A 21,894-nucleotide genomic window follows, 5' to 3' on the forward strand; every position below is an offset into this window, starting at 1 on the left:
TATTTGCATGGCTGTGCAGAAAGAGGAAGAGAGGGAACCTTTTCAAAGGACTGAAGTGCTCAGAGTCGTGGAGGTGTGAGATCAATACTTGATCCATAAGAAGGGACAAACCAAGCTAGGTTTAGAATATTAACTTTTTGTTCAACTTTTTGGTTTTACATGCTAGTTTGCAGTGATGGGCGATTCCAGAGTCTGTTGGGGCCCTAAGCAATAATCAATTGGGGGGGTGAAGAGCAGTACTGGAGAGCAGCTTTGCAGGGACAGCTAGTTTCCTCTCAGCTGCACACCACTTTATTAAAAAAAAAAAACAGTGACTTAAATTATTTTCGTCATCCAGACAAGGTAGGCCCAACTGTTTGAATTATATGAAATATTGCACTTTTAAAATGTTTTATTTAACAATGCACAATTTACACTTTAAGTCAAACAAACAACAGAACCAGATACACGAGAGCTGCTCAACAAATGTACAATAAAACATAGACATACTGTACATAAAGGATGGAATTAAACAGAATATAAACTAATTATAAAGTGAAAAATAAAATAAATATCTCTATAATCCTACAAATAATATGCTATATTTTATCATATGTATCGCAAACATTTGATTATTTAAACATCAGGGTGTTCACCTAATACAGTTTTGTAATTTATTTTATAAAACCTTCTGTTCTCTGTAAGGAGGAAATGTTGCACATATACAGACATTAACATACAGATGTGATGTGAATATCCAAAAGAAGAAAAGCAGAAAAGTACATATTTGAGATGTGAAGCATCTCTTCAAGCACTGTTGTATGTCCTTAAGTGAATTACTTCAAACTGTTCTTGACAATAATTAAACACATCTCTCTTCAACATTTAGGTTTGATGCTTTATAGAATCGTTTGCTAGATTTCAGCAGAAGTGTTTCGAAGAGGAATCAGGGATTGGGGTCTGCGGCTCTGTGGGCAGATTATTTTTCTTATTTTTTTTTGGGGGGGGGGGTTCCCTGATCTGATTGCTCAAAAGTCTAGTTTTAGGGTCCACATGTAGTACAGTAACTGTTCAACTTTTCCAGCCTCAAACCGACAGAGGGGGGCAGCAGTGGGCCCTGTGAGGGGAATACTGAGATTATAGTGAAATAATAGATCCTCGATTATGCCGTATTAATCTACAGGTTTTATTGAGTCTAAAACGACATTGAATTGTCTACAGTTTCGTGTTTTCTGCGTCGTGTGGTAGTGCACATGTTAATCCGCATATTTTTAAATGGAGTTTGGCGGCTTGAGAATGAACCCGCATGCACAATGCAATCCGACATTTGCCTCACCTCTCGTATAGTAATGGTGGTGCGACATTTGAAACCACAGCCCTGGCTGCTGAATCTGTCTCCGGTATTTGCCACCGTGGCTGAGTGAGGGGTCGCCCTCCTCTCTCTTTCTGTTTGTCGCGGGGACGCGCTCAACAAGAGCCGCAGACTCGGGAGCGCGCGTCGTCCTTCTGCATGGAGGGGATCGACGAGAGAGGGGCGCGAATGAAAGGTAACCAGCTTTACAGGCATTTCCTCGTCCGGGGTTAGCGGTGAGGCGGTAAAGTGCCGTTTCAGACGCCTTAACACATCGATATGTCTCGAAAAAATCTCAGCATTTTACACACTTTAGGGATATAAGGGCGGCCCGTCCAACAAATCTGTCCGACGCGACTAACTGAGGGTGTTTTGCAGGTTTTAGCACGATGGACGGTGTTATTTGTTGAATTTAGTACGTCCATTGTCGTGTCGGTGTTGTGCAAAATGTGTCTGCCTTGTGTCAGAGGTGAAGCTCAGTGAGATGAAATGGTTCATACCAGTCGGTAGGGTACGCATTAGTTTACGTGTCATATAACTTAGCTTCTTGCTCATCATTGGAAAGTGTACTTTTAGGTCATGTTTGGTCCTGGTGGTTCATTTTAACCTGTATATGTCTAAAAACAGCCTGCTGTCATGTGATATTTCCAGGGTAGGAGACATCCAAAGCAGATACCTATGCGTGCTAAATTAGAGGAACATCTTTGACATTAATCTGTCAGTCTACTTACTACCCCAGTGAAACTTAAAGCAAGATGACATGTTGGACTGAATTTCACTTTATCCTGAAGTGAACCAGAGGCCGCTGAGGGGCTGTAAATAAAAACAACCTGGGTCCACCATTAGAGATCAACACTTGATTTAAAGGGGTCATATTTTTAAAAATACTTGTATTGATTGTATGTATCACCCACAATGATAAACAGTGAACATACAGAGATGTTATATGGGGGTTTTCACCCAGAAATTTCAATTATTTGTCTCCCTTTGCGTGGAAAAGTCCCATCTGTAGTCCTTTTGTTGTTGTATGTTCCAGGGACTGTAATAAACACAGGACACATTCATCTGTTCTATTGGATAAGAAACTTTTTTTCTCAGACATTTTATCCACATGTTTGTGTGTTCCTTATAGACCCCCCCCCCCCCAAAAAAAAAAAAAGAAAATAGCATTAAAAATCAGAATCGATGAAATTACCATTAATATGTCATTAAATCACAATAATGACCTTGTATTGTGTTATATCTTATATCTTCTATATATATATATATATATATATATATATATATATATATATATATATACACATATATATTAGACCTTCCCTAATTAAAGCTCTGATCAGGGTGCAGGGACTTCGACTTATGCAGTGGTGTAGTGCAGGGTATACGCACTTATTTTTCAGTCTCCATAGGGTATACCCACTTCTTAATCCCCTCTGATTCACACCAATGATTGATTGACAATATCGATGGCATGCTGCAATTTTTTTTCCTAGGAAGGTGAAGGGATGACTCTCCCTACTCGGCCTCTAATTGGCTCATATGCACTAACTAAATATTCAAAAGGACTCTCACATGTCACTGTTTATAACAGAGGCAGATTATCCGCTGCCGGACGGGCCACATAAAGTGTATACCCACTTCTGTAGGCAACACTACACCAATGATAACATGTAGAGCAGTATATCAGTCAGAACACCTCTGTCCCTGACAATGGCAATATTCCGATGTATTTTGAAAGCAAAGCAGCTGGGCCCCTGATTTATTCAGGGGGTAGCATGTTGTATTCGACACACAAACCAATCCACATGTTAACCGTTTTCTTTCTGCTTATCACTTCTTCTTGAGCTACTAAGATGAAAGTATTATGGGATGTTACATTCATTTTAAACTTAAGAAAAGAGCACAATAGAGTGGCAATGTAATAATCCTCAAAATGTATTCTTTTAGGGCCCAAAAAGCAGATCAGCTGTATCACCAAAAGTCACAGTATGAGTACTAACCAAATGCTTACCAGCCAGTGGCAACAAAGCTCAGTACCATGAGATAAACTTCACATCTGTCCAACAAAGCCAGACTAATGTTCTTATGTTTACCAGTGTGAGAAAGGTGAAAGACCAGCTCATATGCTGCCTCTCAGACAAACATGATGTTGTTCAAATATTTGATGTGTTAAAATCAATTCAGCCCATAAAAACAAAGTGTTGATGTCAAAAAGAGCTAAGTATCTGTCCCTTCAGTCTGACCAGTCCTAATTGCGTCTTAAGTATGTTTGTTATGTTGTTCTCATTTCCAGGCCGGTGTAAGGTTTCCCTCCTCCGTCCTGGCTTCTTCAAGCAGCAGCCTCACTGACAGACTGAGCTGACCGCCTGCATGAAGACTGCTTCTCCTTAAGGAAACATACTTAAAGCAGTGCTACCTACCAGGCCAATGCTGCAGCTTGTGTCACAGCTCCTTTTCCCAGCGCTCACAAGCAGTTAATGGTGTCAACTTTTTTTTACTAAGAACAGCCAAACAACAGCGGTTCCCAGATTGGTCGGCTCTAATCTGGCTGCCAGAGGAACTGAAAGCAAGACTCCACTGAAGAAAAGACTGAGGAAATAATTTTTTTTTATCTTTCAACATCACCTCTGTTCCGACCGAGCGCAATCATGGGGGCATCAGGATACGGCTACTATCGTACCGCCATCTTCTTCTGCATGTTTATCGGCTACTCGCTGTACTTCTTCAACAGGAAGACCTTCTCCTTCGTCATGCCCTCTGTGATGGAGGAGATCGAACTGGACAAAGATGACCTGGGTGAGACATAAATTACGATTTAAAAAAAAAAAAAAGATTCTTATTCAATGATACAATTTGCAATAAGGCATTTTCTTTTTGCCAAGTATTGTGCAATAATGCCTAAATCTGGCTTATTCAGCTTGCAAAACATACGAAGTGCAAAGGTTTGAGCGCGCTGTGCACTGTGGCAAATTCAAAATACTTTATACTCTCAGACCATGTAAAGAACACACTGGCCCGCTGAACAGCTAACTAAGCCATTTCTCTTTTTCCCTTGGAGTGTCTGATTAAAGTTGACCCTTGAAAGTGTTGTCAAGTTCATACATGCTTAATAGTTTCAAGATGTGAGCCATCAGATTTGATTGCAGACTTTTCTTTTACTGAGGGAAACCTTAACACAAGAAGAGGGCATGACTTTGGACAGTGTCACTTTTTTGTTTTGTTAGTGATTAAAAGAGTATAAATCTACGGCCCATGTCTGCTGTAAAAAAAGCTGCTCTAAGTACACCCTTCATGTTGTGGCTCTACAGGTCTGATCACCAGCAGTCAGACCATGGCCTACGCCATCAGTAAGTTCATCAGCGGCGTGTTGTCCGATCAGATCAGCGCTCGCTGGCTCTTCTCTATCGGCCTCTTCCTGGTGGGGGGCATCAACGTGGCCTTCTCCTGGTCCTCCACGGTGCCCATGTTCTCTCTGCTCTGGTTCATCAACGGCCTGGGTCAGGGCTGCGGCTGGCCCCCCTGTGGGAAGGTGCTGCGCAAGGTGAGACCATCCACTCTGCCATTTCATAAACACAGATTATTATTGGTAAGAATCTGTTGAAACCTTACATATAACGGTACAGGGGATACCATGCTATGGTTCAGTGTCATGCTAATATTTTATGTATTTATTGAGAGATAGGACAGTGGATAGAGTCAGAAATCAGGGAGAGAGAGCGAGGAATGACTTGCGGGAACGGAGCCACAGGCTGGATTCAAACATGGGTCGCCTGCTTAGAGGACTATAGCCTCCTTACATTGGGCGGGCACACTAACCACTAGGCTACCAGCGCCCCAGTATAAAGCGATTCTGACTGATAAAATGCATTTCACTACGATACTGTATCCAAGACGATTAGTAAAATAATTTTTTTAGAACAATACTCATGGTACAAAGGAAAAACCACCAAATGCATTTTATTTTAAACAAATCATTTTTGTATGTACTCAGAGTCAGAAATTCATTTATATTTATTAGGGTCTGAATAAAAAAAAAAGAATAAATCAAAAATGTGAATTTCCCTCGGGATGAATAAAGTATCTATCTATCTATCTAATAACAGCCAATACAATGGCATTACTCTTTGTAATGTTGACACGGCACAACTCTTTGTTCATACTGGACGGTGTGACAGTATCACAAAACTTCATTTCACAGAGATGTTTTATTGTGAAAATCAAACATCTGCTTTTGAGCTATTACTTAAATGTTGAGTTTTTGAGTATCTGGACTTGTTTACAATAAATTATATCGCCATGTTAAAGGTTATCGATATTTTCTTTTTTTCTTAAACTTTATTTCTAAAAGAGATATTCCCATTGAGATACAACATCTGTTTTAAAAGCGAGTCCTAGCCAAGACAGCAGCATTAAAAGTTCCATATAAAGAGCGAACAGACCAACGACGAGCAGAAATGACATCAGACAATAATGAGCGGCGTTCAGCAGTTAGACACGTCACACGGTGGACAAGTGATCCATTGTCTTAGCTGCTTTTAGTTTACGGTGACTCTGTAGCTCAGACCAAGACGATGAAGCAAAGATCCTTATACATGATGATATGCATGATGTGTCGATCAGACAAAGATTACAGTTACTGAGAGTTTTAGTCGACTTAAACTTGTGTTAAGAGCCAAGAGAAGTGATCTCAAAATCAAGTTGCTTGTGATGATTTTTACAGACGCTAATGAAAGGGCGCTACCTCGTACTTTGAGCCACCTGCTGTCAGACATGATGATGATTTCACACTCTAGTTTGCGTGAGAAAGTGCACCTGTCTGTTTGCTATTTAAGTGTTTGTAGGAATCCTGCTAGAGTCATTCGGCGCTGACCTCCGGGGTTAGTGGTAGCACCTCCTTGTTTGGTGAGAAACCAGCCTGTGCTTCACACTGATGGTTGCAGCGTCCAACGTTCTGCACATACAGGATTACCCAGCAATCCTAGCGAGCTAGTTACCTAGGTTTTAATAAATGGTTTGCACCATTTTCAGGACTTTGAAAGTAGGTACTCTTTAAGCATGGTATAACAGAATACATCAAGGTCTGCTCAGAGACATCCTGAGTCTTGTGAGGCCGTTAACAGTGTGCAAAGGTGGGGAATAAATAGGCTTTGGCATGTGTTGAGCACGCTCAGGAGGATCAGATTACAGCAGAATGTATTTATAGAAGATCCTCAGCAGATCTTTACAAAGGTGCATTTATTTTCTACTCTAAAGAAGAATCTTTAAAAGTGAGCAACAGCGTACTACATCTCTGCAGCTCCTGTTCGCAGCTGAGTCAACATGATGATCGACACGGGCGTTCAATCGGCCTCTGAGCTGCCTTCAGTGTTTGCTCAGTGGATTCTCAAGTTACTGGTTACTCTCGGCTCTGTTGGGTTTCTGCGAGAGGAATGCTTCTGGCCCACTTCATCTCTATTACATCACGAGGGCATGTGTTTGTGACGCCATTTCTCCTGAGGCAGTAATAAAGAGAAGAATCAAAGCAGTGTTATACATGCACAAGTATGCTGATTATTAGGGAAAGGTTCTGTAATGTTTCAACATGTTGCCCTGGCCTCAATCTCCTCTTAAAGGTAGTGGAAATGTGGCTCTGGATAGTAAAAATGCATGGATGATATCATTAAGTATCCACAAAAATATGGGCAGGAAAAGAGTTTCATAACTATGAGAAAATCCATTTATCAAAAAAGCATCTTATTCTGCTGTGGGGCTGATCACATCTTAGCCTTTTTCATTTCATTTGTTCCGCACATGGCAATACGCACAACCCTTCACAGAAAGCGATTCACAATCCATGTTCAGAAAGGAGCATGGGGGAGAAGAATCTGATTTTGCCTGCCCCTCACTCAAAGAAAGAACACATGAACTGTACATGGTCTGTCCAATCTCAATCGCCTAGCAACCAACAACACAGCAACCTAAAAAAAATCAGACTAAAGGGTCTTTCACATAGGATGCGGTGGACGCTGCCGGCCGCTCTCAAATCCATTCGTTGTCTATGTGTTGCGCCGCACAAGAGCGTATCCGCGCTCCATCGAAGGTCCCCGCCGCTCTGCACGCTTCCCTGAGGTTCAAAAATATTCAACTTGGGCGCAGCGCTCCATGATCTCACCTCCCCACGTCCAATAGGAGGGAAGATCAGATCACAACAAACGGTGTCCCACTTTCCTGAGCTCTTGTGTACAGACCGTCGGATAGAAATCTCTAGTTTGTAAAGAAATGCCAAACAGTTTGGCTGTACATGGCGTGTTTGAAACAGCAGCGGAAATGTGTGTCGTGGTTGTGTAGCGGTCGTTTTAGAGCTGCAGCTCCTGGACGAGCCTAAACTCTCCCACGCCCTGTCGTGCCCTGATGATCTCACAAACACACACCCTCTCCTTCTTTGCTGCTCATCTCCTCCTCCTCAGCAGTAGAAAGGTCCGGGCGTTCTACAACATCCCAGATACATCCTGCATTCAAAAGTAGTTATTTTACGGACTATTGTTTTAGTCACCTTGCAACGTGCGCTGTTGCTTTTTTCTCGTGCGTACTCCCCTTCTGCTGTGCGCCCTGAAAGGCCCTTTATTTATTTTGGTTGTAAATGTATCATAAAAGGACTCCACCTGCATTAAAGTATTTAGTAAAACCAGACTTTTCTGTTTCTCTCTCTCTCTCTCTCTCTCATTAGTGGTTCGAGCCGTCCCAGTTTGGGACCTGGTGGTCCGTCCTGTCCTGCAGCATGAACCTGGCCGGGAGTCTGGGTCCGATCCTGGTTACAGTGCTGCTGCAGTACTACGACTGGAGGACTATCATGACCATGTCGGGCATCTTCTGTGCTGCCTTCTCTTTTGTTTGTCTGGCGTTTGTGACCAACGAGCCAAAGGACGTGGGCCTGCCCAGCATCGAGGCTGCAGCCAAGAAGGGGGCAAAGGGAGGTGAGTCAAAAGGGAGGACAGGGAGCAGGATTACAAAGGGCTAAAGAGGGCAACTTTCTCTGCAGCTTAAGATGATTACCTCATTGCATGTCAGGCACAGGGTGCAAAGTTAGCCTCCTTTTTGTCACAACATCCCGACAGACAAGATGAGGTATTGTGAGCCATGGCGTACGTTCTAAGCCTGACTCCTGCTAAGACTGCAGTGGGTTTATCTGCGCTTACTGGGACACTCTAATGGATCTCATGCAATTACAAATACATGGCTGAACTGAGCTTAGACATATCATAATTTACACAATAATCAACAAAAAGTGGAACTGACAGTTACAGATGACAATGATACACAAACACATATTTATCAGGATGAGGGAGCTGCTTCAGGATCATAAAGGGATCTGAAAGCAGGTCGGTCAGTTGTAAATAGACAGTCTATTTTTATATCTGCCGATACAAGCATATCCGGTGACTATCTGTATCGGCTCATTTTATCACAGATATACGCCGATATTACGAGATTTATTCACTAGTCAAATTGCATTCCATTTGGGTTTCACTGTATTACAGTAGCAGCTCATCTTCACCAGCAGAGTGCGCTATATGGATTACAACAAGCATCATCACCCTCCAGAGTGTCAAGTGTTGAAGCACGTACATGCTCAGTTACTTGCCAGTTGAGTGACCATCTTAGCCCAGTTATACTGTAAATCTTTTGATAACTGCATTTGAGGGATAAACACAATACATGTGAAAGATAACAGACTTAGCTGTAGCATTAGCTGTATGTAACGCTCGGTTCTAGCCCCCCTCAACGCTCGGTTCTAGCCCCCCTCAAAACAATTTTGACGTCATTGTCAGTGTGAGATCACTGATCTAAGCCCATTGGCTCGTTGTGGCAAGCCCAGCAGCTCATGTTGCAGGCCCGTTAACTTCTGTAGCACGCCCACGATATGCCGTAGCCTGCGGTATCACAGTAGTGCTAAGGTGCTAATGTTTATGCTCCCCTCGGACGAAGCCAGTGGCTGTATTCCAAATATGGTAAAAGGGGCGGGACATTTCCGAGAACCGTGCTGAGCGACTGACCAATTACGGCAGAGCTGACAGGCCGACCAATCAGATCAGACTTGGCACACGTGGGGACTCTGAACGTGGGCACTTCAGAGCCTTAGAGAGAGAGTCAGAAGAGAGCCGGTGCATGGAGCGGCAGTACATGAAAACAGACACTTTTTTAGAACTTTAGCTATTGTGAACATACTTTAGTAGGTACATAGATTAAATATATGAACCCCAAAAAGGGCATAATATGGGCTCTTTAATACAGGAACTCTTCAACATGTGCAGAAAAAGGTTGTTAGTCAATCAGTTTGCATAACTTGATGACTTGAATGAAAACTGAGAAGAAAACCCCGAGTCAACTTGAGATGTGTTTCTCATTTTGTGCACCAAAGTTTACAAGGAGCAAAAATGAACAAAAGAAGCTTCCAAAGGGAGCGCAGGCAGCCTAGTGCTCGCGCCCCATGTACAGAGGCTAAAGGCCTTAAAAGTGGGCGGCCTGGGCTCAAATCTGGCCTTTGGCTCCTTTGCCCCACATCATTCCCCACTTTCTCTCTCTCTCTCTCTCTCTCTCTCTCTCTCTCTCTCTCTCTCTCTCTCTCTCTCTCTGTCTCTCTCCCTGATTTCTGACTCCTGACTCCATTCACTATCTCAAAAAAGAGCTTCCTTCCTCTCTAAATCAAACAAACCCAGTATTTAAACCAGTAAGAAACCAGAATAATCCAGTCACTGTAACAATTGATGTCTTTGTCGCTCTTTAAAGCTGTTGCAAACTTTCCGTTCAGTTTGTTACGACTGCCTCTATAAAACATCTGTGTGACAAACAGCTTGTTCAGACAGGACACATCCAGACTTTGTGGTGATTTATAACAGATCAGTTTGACATCATGCTGCTGTAGATGACTACAGGACATGATCCACAGATATGATCTGATTTCTGATCTATATGGGACATGACTGCAGCGTGTGACTGTATAGAATAACTAAAATCATTTGTATTGATCTGTTGCTCTTACCTCCCTGTCTGTGCTTGTTCTCTCCAGGAAACGGTGAGAGCACCCTGAAGGAGTTCCTGCTGTCCCCCTTCCTGTGGGTGCTGTCTCTGGGTTACCTGGTGGTGTTTGGTGTGAAGACGGCTGCCACTGACTGGGGACAGCTGTTCCTCATGCAGGAGAAAGGCCAGACTGCTCTCATGGGTATTACTTTCCACTGTGCATTACTCGTCACCGATTGAGACCTAACCGTGTTATGTTCGCTGACCTCGGTTGTGTCGCTCACAGGCAGCACCTACATGAGTGCCCTGGAGGTTGGAGGTTTTGTCGGCAGCCTGGCGTCCGGTTTCATCACAGACAGAGCTGTGTCTCGGGTGAGTCACAGACGGCATTGCAAAAAATAATTATTAATAAGGGTTCAGTGTTGAAAACGTCCTGTCTGTGACCTCCTCCTCCAGAAAGGCTTGGGCACCCACGGTAACCCTCGCCATGGTCTGCTCATCCTCATGATGGGCGGTATGTGTGTGTCCATGTACCTCTTCAGAGTCACCATCACTGCTGAAATCCCAAAAGTAAGTGCAGAGTCGTTTCTCTCATCATGATGCAAATGTTTTAAATCTAAATTTTTAAAGAATTGTAAATCATGATAAAAGCCAGCAGGCTCTTCAGGCGCTCTCGCTTGGGGACGCAGGGCCTTTCTCAAACCTCTCCCCACATCCTCTACACTCTTCCACTCCGATTGTCAGTTTGTGCGCTCGCGTGGAGGGTCCGCCACATTGAGTGTCATCAAAAACCTCAGAGGGCGGAGTCTGAGTGGTTTGTTAAACCCTCCAACAGCGAGTTACAGATTAAGTTCGGCGTTATCACCACAGACTGTAAATATTAGTAGAAGCTGGAATCCCCTCACCCGTCTGTTACTGCAGGGGGCTCCAGAGTCCCATCGATGGTGGTCTCCATGCTGGAAATGCTGTCTCAGTCTAACTTTCAGTCAACCTAACGACAGGCTGAGAGCTGCAGCTGAGGCGAGTTTTAAGCCTCCTGACAAACCGTTACACCGCGCCCACCTGTCAATCAGGTCGGCAATGCGCCTTGTTGTGAGTAACTTTTATCCTTCATAAAATCAAAACAGATGAGCTATTTAAAAATGTTCCCCCGTACAGTGTGTGCCGATCGAGACCTGAGATAATCAGACCTATTTTGCTGTAAACATGTTAATATCTGTTGTAAAAACAGGATTTTTTTAATGGGTGTGTATGTGACTTCTGGTGTTTCTGCAGCCAGCCTCAAGTGGACACTCGAATGACGGCAGGATTTTCAACTTCTGCATCAGCTTCATTTTTTAACACCAGAGGTTGCCGCTTGGTCATCACCCATAAAATTTAAATGTAAACGATTTTATATGAGAAAATAGTCATTATCGTAGAGATGTAAATATCAAAATGTTAACATTATTTTCAGGATCTAATTAAAGATTTTTGAAATTGAACAAATGTTTATTTTACTTCAAAGTGTTTTTATGTTAAAAACAGAAATCTGAATAACATTTTTTTGCATACAACTTATCATTTATCAAATCCATGCTTACATAAAGTTCCTGTTTCCCTGGGAGTGAGGGGGGTTCATATCAAAGCTTTCTGCTGTATTTATCCACTCCACCTTAATGAAGGGAGCTTCGATCAGCTGAGGGCGTGACGTCAGACGGAGTCGCTGGAGTGCGAGTGTGGAGGGAGCGGTTTGAGAGAGGCCCAAGGATTATGCTGAAATTTCTTTATTAATCTTCTAAAACACAACAGTGAATGTTTTTTACATTTTGTTTTTGTGTTTTATGAGGTATGCACTGATTTATTTAAAGTTTTCCTTGTCCTCAAGCGAGTCTGTCTTAAGAAACTAGTGGCTTCCCTTCCCTTCTTCAAGACGCCTGGCTGTTACTTGGAGCCTCCACCATGTCCCCATGGCCTCCCGATATCTTCCTTTTCTTAGTTTAGCTTTAAGTAAAATCCTCTTTCTTCCCTCAGGAGGCTCCCCTTTGGGTCCAAATCATTCACCCCCTGTCTGTTCTCATTGGTGTGTCAGAGAAAGAGGTATGTTCATGATGTTTATAAGGATCAAAATGCACGACACTAACTCTTAGAAAAACTTTTTTAAACCACATTGTCTTGCTGTCCCACACAGATCTGGATCCTCTTCCTCGGTGCTATGTTTGGATTTTCTTCTTATGGACCAATTGCCTTGTTTGGGGTGATTGCGAGTGAAAGTGCTCCTTCAAACTTCTGTGGAACTTCTCATGCTGTCGTAGCTTTGATGGCGAATGGTGAGCTGCAAATGCACATGACAAGAAATCAATAAATCACCTTTCATACAAATCAAATCAAATTCAATTCAAAGCGCTTTACAGAGATTGAAAATAAGAAAAAGCTTAAAATAATGACTAAATGGATTTAGAAGTAGAGACCAATGTACACAAATATCTATATAATACCCTTTACCTTTTATTGTTTAAAGCATTTAAAATAAATATATAATATAAAAAGTCAGAGAAATTAAAGCATTAAAAATAGTGATTTATAAAGTGATAACTCACAAGACAAGTTCTCATCTCATTATTCTTGCAGGACTAGCAAATCTTTCATTATTTCTATAATGACTTAACTGAAGCCACCTCGAGCCAGAACTTTAAAACAAAACAATGTTAAAGGGAAAGAAAAAAAAAAAATTACCAGGCAGAAACCTCGAGCAGAACCTGACTCCAGCTGCACATCCTGCTGCCTCAACTGGTTGGGTTTATAGAAAATGATAGAAAGACAGTCAGACATACAAACTGCAGGAATGATATAAAAACAATAACTATGATAGTGACAGAGAAAATACTAAGAATGGCAATAAAACTACCAATAATATCATAATCATTAAGAAAGTGTGACAGATAATAAAAACAACAGTGGTATGGGGAGTTTAGAGAGGGGAAATGACCGAACAGAATCCAAATGGACTCAACCAGATCCTTTTGTTTATCAAATAAGAAATCCCCCAATCCTCTTTTTCTAAGGGATTTCAGACCCCGGACCTGGTGGAGGTCTGGGAGGGCAGAGACTGGGGACCAACACATGTTGAGTCCAGAAATTGACCTACAAACTCTGGTGATGTCAGTGATAGTAAGCTTTTGATTGGTGCCCTGTACATACGCAGAAGCCTTCGTACACAGCCCGATGTGCATCATCTGTACCACGCAAAGTTTTATTTTTAAGTCTGCATCTTCTCCGTTTTTAAACTCTTGTGATGTTAATGAGTTAAGTTGAATTCCGATCCGTTTCAGTGTCCAATCAATGAGTGATATCCGGTAGGGGAGCGTGTCTGTCAGGTCTCGACCAAGAAACGAGGAGCGATCACTTAAGAGACATGAGATGCAGCCCATGACCCTTTCTCTCAGTCGCAAAAAATCCCTCGTCCACAGCCTCAATTGATTCAGAGACTGTACATTACATCTCTTCCGATGTCTGCTCTCTTTTCTTCTTTGCAAAAACTGCAGTTTAATCAACTGCTGCTGAATATTTATAAGCTCCAACATCATTTGGTTTCAGTCGCCATGGTTTCCTTCCTGTACACAAACAAGGTACAGAATGTGGCAGTACAATAAACTGGCGATATAAGTAGCATAGAAATCACACTTCTGTGTTTAGCTACAGCTTAGATTCAACACAGATGTATAAATCAGGCTTAAGAAGGGAACTGTGATAACCTCTAGGAGTCAAGTGGATCCATGGCAGCAGGCAGTCTGAAACGAGGGTCCACATGGACCTTCAAGACAAGATACAGAGAGAGAGGAGGAGGAGGAGTCTAAACCTGAACCAGCCTCAACTATAAGATTTAAAAAGATAAGATTTATGAATACAATTAAAAGTAGAGAGGGTGTTGTGTCTGCCAGCAAACTATAAACAAACCGATTGTTTATCAGGAGAGGAGTCTGATATTGTAAAGCTCTTCCTGCCGTACTACTTTTGGAACGCTGATTCATTCATCATGACTAAACAACCTTGTTTTTTGGTTGCAGTGGGCGCTTTCATGGCTGGGCTTCCCTTCAGCACTATTGCCAAAAAGCACAGCTGGGACATGGCTTTCTGGGTAGCTGAGGTGATCATGGCCATCGCCACCATCGCCTTCTTCCTCGTACGCAACATGCGCACAAAGATGGGACGGGTGGCAGAAAAACTGGACTAATACATCTTCCTGAAATAAGTTGATGTCCTGTAATTTGACCAGACAGACTGTGTTATTGCATTCTTGAATGTTCGGGGAAAAAAACTGCACATGAATACAACTCCAATCTGACCAAACCAATTTCTGAACACCGACTTTTCTCAGAAACTTCTTCTGAGTTTTTTGGGTGTAATGTAGATGCTCAGGATGGATGTCAGACATGATCTACTTTAGGAACACACATTTCTCCTCATAGTCAACAGCACAGAAAAATATGTCTTTGCATAGGTTGCAGTGCTTCCAGTTTAATAATGTAGTATTATGAAGGAACATGGAAACTAATATATTAGGAAGTTTGACGAGAGGATGTGTGCTGCTCATTGCACAGCTTCCCTTCAGTGGAGGTCAGCTCTATTTACCTTATTGAATGTGCACTAAAGAGCCTGTACAGTCTAGACTATCATACGTCTAGGGTATTTGCACAAATATGGTAGCATGTGTCACGGTCATTTTACTAATACCTCAATTTGTGAACATGTATGAGGCTCATTATTTCATTGAAGTAATAGGAAAATGTTATTTTTATACACAGTTCTATGCTACATGATACAGAATAACACTTGGTAGGCCATGCAAGCTCTTATAATCTGATATTTTTATAAGAATGTATTATAATCAAACATTTGCCACAGGGTTTTTTTTTGTCACTGCCACTGTGTGTACTGTTAACGTTCTCATCTCTAGCATATGTGGGAAAAAAAAAAGATGAACCTTCACTCAGTGCCAAGCTGGCATGTCTGTATCTTACTGGAATTGTATGATGCACCTAAAAGGGTTAAGGGCATCCAATAAATGTGAAGTCAATTTTGTTTGGTATGAGTGTTTTTATTTTTTGTTTTAGTTCAGCTCATTCTGTGAGATTGTGTCTCTTGTTCCGGACAGATCTGAAAGTAGTTTTTAAATACATGTGTACCAAAGAGGAATAAACCTTCAAAAAGATGCAAAAAGGGGGAAGTCTGCTCGTACAGGTAAAGAATGGATGCACAATTATTGCTAAGTATAAAACAATCTTATCCAGCACCACACACAGGCTCTGGTTAAAAAGGGCTGGTCCGTGGGTGGCTGCTACGGCACACAATGAGGTTTGATCCACACTAGTCGGGTCTCCTAGGCGCGCATGTTTGATGTTTCAAAGACCCGGAGCACTTCAGGACCCTATAGGTTACATCACTCACTGATGGTGTAGCATGCTGGTCTGTACATGGAACAGTTACGTGACCATGAACACATCCCTCACACATAGTGTTTAAGAAGGAAATCCACCATCCTCATTGTGCAGAAACACTCCTGAGTTCTACTAATGCTCACATAAGGCGTTAGCAAACTGAGTTTCATAAATCATGGGAATAGCTTTTCAAAAATTGGGTCTTAGTACTACAAACTATATTTATATAAAACTTCAAATAAAAGCCAATCCCAATACAAGGTGCAGTCCCCTTTACTAATCTGGCATAGCTGCATGTATGGGGATTAAAGACTGCAAAAGAAGCAAGAAACAAAAAATACACATGAACTTCAGGGGCGTAACTCAGTCGGTTGTCTCTCACCCAGATACTCAGGGGTTTGACCCTCAGCTACTAATGTAGCCACATGTACGATGTGTCCTTCAGCAAGACACTTCACCCCAAGTTGCTCCTGCTGCTTCGTTGGCATGAATGTGTATGAATGGATTAGTTACTTCTGATGGTCACTTTACTCAGCAACCTCTACCATCAGTGTGTGAATGTGAAGGTGTGACCTGTGGTGTAAAAAGTGCTTTGAGTTGTCAGAAGACTATCAGCTATAGGCCTATATATATATATATATATATATATATATGTGTGTGTGATTTACAAGCTCAAGTCCATTTACCAATGACTATCTGCCAAAGAAAGACAGAATGATGCTGTATGTGCACCAGCTGTGCAGCAGGTTTGCATACTGTCAAAAGGAAAAATCTAATCCTTGATCTACAACTTCATTTCTTTATCGATATCCCAACTTTGAGCACTGTTAAATATTCTTCCTGGTGTAAATTTATAATGTTACAGTCATTCCTGTCTCTGATGTGCATAAGAGTTTTTTCTGACAGTGATTAAAGACCTGTCCCAAATAAAGGCAGGGTCATCTCATAGACGACAGAAGATAAAAGACTGGTGTGTCTTGTCCTCCAGTGTAAGACAACATGGAAACTCTGAGAGTTTTCGATGGCAGATTTAAGAATTAAGACTGGTAATAAAAAATCATTTTAATGTCACGCAACGACCAATAAAAGATATTGACTGTTATTGGTCGGTGAAATATATAGCCCATTATCAACACACACAGAGCAGTTTAGAAATGGTGGTCGATGTATCGTTGTTATTTCTGTTTACATTAGTTGATGTTGTATATGAGGGACAAAAAATGACTTAAGTATAAATAAATAAATGTTGGGAGAAATGCATACAATAATGTATAAATAAATAAATAATTAAATAAATGCATCAATAAATATATAAATAAATATATATATAAATAAATGCAAAAATTCATATAAAAAATAATATATAAATAAATATATTCATATATTTATATAAATAAATATATTCATATCTTTATTTATGTATTTCTGTGTCCATGTTGTACAAGGAAAAGTAAATATGTAAATTAAGTGGGCCGTCCTAACATTACTGAAGTAGGATTGGTCAATTTTGAAAAACAGACAGAAGCATATATATTACATATATACTTTTCCTCTTATGACCTGGACACATAAATAAATAGATGTGTAAATGTACAAATACGGAGATAAATTAATAACTCAATTAATGTGGAAATGTATGCATTGATACATATATAACTGTAGAAATACGCTAATAAATGAATAAATACATGTACAAAATATATAAATAGCCTTTTTCATTAACAAAGTGTATTTATTATTTATTCATTGATGTATTGTTTTCATTTATATATTTATTTATATATTTATTGATGCATTTATTTAATTAATTATTTATATATTATTGTATGCATTTCTCCCAACATTTATTTATTTATACTTTAGTCATTTTTTTGTCCCTCATAGTCGTATTGACCACACGGCTAAAATATCAAGGTTACGATGTCTTTGTGGTGAAATGTGTAACAGTGTGTATGTATGTGTGTAAGCAAGGGATAACCTGATACCTGTGTGTACGTCCCGCCGTACTTTCTCTTCCACCAATCACAGCGGAGCCGGAAGTAAATGTGCAGTCGTTGGCCGGCCGTGTTTCAACGAGGGTTTGTTTACTTTCACAGACGCTGAGATAAGAAGCAAACTTTTTTAAAACGACATTTATATATATATGAAATCAGAAACAATAAGACAATGCATTAAATACATCAGCTGACTCACTTGGGATGGTCCAATGTGAAACTGTCCATGGTGCTGAAACTATTCCCTCTCTGTTGTCAAGTGTTGGCTTTCATATTAAACTGTTTTAAGGTGACATGGAAAGTTTCCTCTAATCATGCTTTGACTGTTTTATTGAATACTTCTTGAAGGTGCTATAGAAGGAGCACTAACCCCCCTTCTGTCTGTAATACATGACTCCAAATGTACCTTTATTCACAAATGAATGTGAAACATCCATCACATCTTAACATGATCAGTGCCTTCTTTCACGTCTTGCATAAGGTCAAATGAACTTAGAAATCACTACTTTTTTTACGGCTGTCATGGAGTATATCAAAGACACTAAGGCTGATTTAAAAAAAAAAATACATTGATCGATAGTTAGAGCAACAACAAAAAAATACATACACCCTTCACTTCTACATCCAGCTTTGATGGATATCTACACGTTTATTCCCACATGCGGTGAAACAGTATTCCATTATTTACATGATATATTGCATGTTACATACTTGATTACTTGAATGATTAAGAATTAAAAACCTTGACATTGGCGCACGTCGGTTAGTGTTTAACTTGCACTGCTTTATCATTAAGTCTAACTTTTAGGATTCATTCACTGTCAATATTTTAATTTGAAAATTTGACCCTTTATGTTTCATCAATCCACTCGAAACATCTTTACGTAATGAGAGTGCAACAACTACCAACCGAGTTTTATTGTTTTGTTAACAATCAATACACAGGTACACCTATAAACAAAAAAATAAACTGCACACTTGTATTTGATACAGATACCTAAAACGTACATGAATATTGCTACTGCTGGTATGCATTTGACATCTCAAATAAAAGTAGTTTGCCTGGAGGCCTTTAAGAGGCCAGTTTCAACAGATGTTTTTATTATGGTTACACACCCCATTAGCTTAGCTAAGAAAACAAATTCCATTTTTACCATCCGTACAATGTACCATGACACACTGCATATAGAAAGATTGAAAACCCTTTTCACAGCAGCTATACAAATTTATTGCGATGCTATCACAGAACAGAGACACAACCAACACACGCGATGCACAGTTCTGATAGGAGAGCTCCAGTACTAGCTATTTTAGCTTTTATTGATCAAATTGGTTAAGAAAACTGCATGAGTACAAGAGTTAACATAGAGGAACAAAGCATACAAACATTCTAAAACACTGTTCTTCATCATAAACAATAAAACAATGAGTTGCCCTGTGACTTTGTCCATCCCCACCCCAGCACAGATTACAAACACTGTCCCTTATAAAGCATATGGAATGTAATCCACGCAGGCAAATCTCTTCCCGTTGTTTCCCCAGCTCCTCCGTTGTGCGTGCGTGTTGTCGCCGTAACCTGGCCTGCACCCTCCCCTCCTTCACATTTAAAACTAAAATGAAATCCACCAACAGTAACAACAATGACCGCAATTTTCTATGGCGATGCAAAATTGTGGGATGTGATGAAATTCCCGTCTCCAAATTGACTTTTTTTTTCTTTCATTAAAAAAAAGTGTTCTCTACAATCAAACTACTAAAAAACCTGTATTTAGAAAATAGTTGATAAAAATATTCCCCTGAATTGTACAAGAAAAGAGGTACAGGGAGCACTGGTAAAAGACGTGGAGATGTTATTCTGCTGCCTCCTCCTCTTCTTCTTCTTCTTTATCGTCAGCTGCTTCTTCTGTAGCTGGTGCCTGAAAAGAGAAGAAGAAAAAAACAGGGTGTCAACAAGTTGGATCAACATGTTGAAAATCTTTATTTTACATGTTTAGAATTTATTTTCTGAAACTTACTTCTTCCTCAACTTCCTCCTCAGCTTTGGCTTCGCCATTCTCTGCAGGGGCCTCTGGTTCTTTCTCCTCAGGCTTCGCCTTCTCTACCTCCTTGACTTTCTTGGCCTTAACTGGTGCCTTCTGTAAACAAAAAATATTACACATGTTATTAAACATGTTAGTCTGTGTGTCTCCTGTTGGCCGTACAGTGTGCATGTTTTATCATAACTAATCAAAACAAGATCTTACCTTTTGCTTTGGTTTCACCTCGGTCTTTGTTTCAGATAGCTGGGGGGGGGGAACAAAACATAAATGTCAGCAGGAGGAATGCGGTACACTTTTTGTCTGAGAGAGTCTGGACTTGTCTGCACTTACATTTTCCAACCTGAGAGACCTCCTCTTGGGCTGCAGAGAAGAAAAGACAGGGGGGTTACTTTCAAACTTCAGACTTGGCATGTTGCTGACCCCTGGTGGTTTGGTGTTTAATTGCTTTAAAAAAAAAAAACCCTCCAACATTATGTTTTTATAGTATGATATTCTGATCAATCCTTACCTCTGACTCGTCTCCTGCAGCGGCATTCTGTAGAAGAAGGAAAGATTCAAATTAGGGAAGTTGACTGAAGTTGTTGGGTTAAGATGTTGGTGGGGGAGAGGGGGCATAGGAGTGTTATGTAACCCAAAAGTGGGCGTTTTCGCACAGAATATTAGCCTATGGCTGTGCATGTAGTATCATGCATGTTTTAGTTGGGAGCAAGCAATATGATTGGCTTCTAGCTTTTGGCACAAAGGAAACAATAACCAAGAAAATGTCTCAAACAGAACTCATATGGAGACTTATCAGCATGATAACAGTTGTTGTAATTATCACAATCACACGTTACATGTAAACTCCTTTGGGGACTACTTTTGCTCGCGGACGAATAAAAAACATTCAGAAAGTGTTTAAAGTCATGCCCGGGTTTGAAAGCGTGTCGTCGTTTCAAACAGCGTTATGTCCTCATGCTCTCTGTCCGATGGAGGAGGGGACGGACTCCGCCTCCTTCTCCTACCATTCATTGGTAATAAAATGGGATTGCCAGCGAACGGAGGGAGGAAAAAAAAACGAGCAATGTAGAGCGTGTTCCCGCCATGAATTTGAAAAAGAGACTACGTCGATGTGCTAGCAGATTCTCCTAAAACCCCCAGCAACAAGAGCAGCGCTTCTCTGACGGAGGCTCGCCATTGCATAACCTACGAGTGGCCTGAGCCGACAAAACACAGAAAGCCTACACGACGAACGCCTTCTAAGAAATGCATGATCACCGGGGGGGAAACCCAGGGTGGGAACAGAAAGTACACATGCATACCGCAAACATTGTACACGATAAAAACACGTTAGACTCGTTTCTCTAGCGGAAAAAAAACCAAATAAACAATAAAAGTGCTCATAAAACGAGCAATATTATTATTATGTAAACTGAAATCGTGCACAATACCGTGGCATTACTACTACAAAACGCTTTATTTTGCAAGAGAAACTTTCATTTCCAGCGTGACGACCCCCAATTGGAAACAATCAATATGCCGCCAACTTTCTCTGCAGAAAAAAAGCCCCTCCGTCGACACAGAAAAGGGCTCTGCTATGTCCCACGATGCATTAAAACTGCATAAATTCACATTTGCATTCGTGCATATCACAATCCTGCGGTAAATTAACCCTATGCACACGGAAAAACCAATTGGCACAAAGATAATCACTGCATGAGAACAGACCAAGAATCAGCCACTTGAGGAAATCAAAACAGACGCTACAAACACAACTAAAACTCCGCGCTGCACGGCGCTTACTTAAGACGATTACCAACAAGAAAACACGGACATTTTTAAACAACATTACAAACAACTATGGCTCTGTAACGAGCCCATTGAACACATTGCAGTTGTGGGTTATAAACGCTGTATCACTGAATGCATGAAAGATGTCGGTCTACTCACTCTCTTTCTAGGCATGGTTGGTTTGTGTGGGGTTGTTTTTCTTAAGGAAGAAAAACTGAACTAAATGTAACTCGGTACAGAAGCAAAACACACAGTGGTATATTCAGGATAAAGCTGTGCCAATAATACAGTCTAACACGGCGCTGCGAGACGTTAATGTTCCATAGGAAGAAAAACTAGCTCAA

General features: G+C 40.9%; 2 protein-coding genes across 2 annotated transcripts; one reads left to right on the plus strand and one right to left on the minus strand.

Annotated features, from left to right (window-relative positions):
- Nucleotides 1–1,318: 1,318 nt before the first annotated feature.
- slc37a4b (solute carrier family 37 member 4b) lies at nt 1,319–15,389 on the plus strand. Its single transcript, XM_061055950.1, has 10 exons — nt 1,319–1,526; nt 3,627–4,129; nt 4,642–4,874; nt 8,040–8,286; nt 10,380–10,532; nt 10,617–10,702; nt 10,787–10,900; nt 12,344–12,409; nt 12,501–12,639; nt 14,377–15,389. Exons 2-10 carry the CDS (start codon nt 3,982–3,984, stop codon nt 14,541–14,543), a joined length of 1,353 nt encoding a protein of 450 aa, XP_060911933.1. The 5' UTR covers nt 1,319–1,526; nt 3,627–3,981; the 3' UTR covers nt 14,544–15,389.
- A 3,255-nt stretch (nt 15,390–18,644) lies between these two features.
- Nucleotides 18,645–21,894, minus strand: hmgn1b (high mobility group nucleosome binding domain 1b). The gene is made up of 6 exons (XM_061055951.1): nt 21,710–21,894; nt 20,289–20,315; nt 20,111–20,140; nt 19,985–20,023; nt 19,757–19,876; nt 18,645–19,657 (listed from the first exon to the last, which is right to left on the minus strand). Exons 1-6 carry the CDS (start codon nt 21,722–21,724, stop codon nt 19,592–19,594), a joined length of 297 nt encoding a protein of 98 aa, XP_060911934.1. The 5' UTR covers nt 21,725–21,894; the 3' UTR covers nt 18,645–19,591.

This window comes from Labrus mixtus, chromosome 14 (genome assembly GCF_963584025.1).
Source record: "Labrus mixtus chromosome 14, fLabMix1.1, whole genome shotgun sequence".
NCBI lineage: Eukaryota > Metazoa > Chordata > Actinopteri > Labriformes > Labridae > Labrus > Labrus mixtus.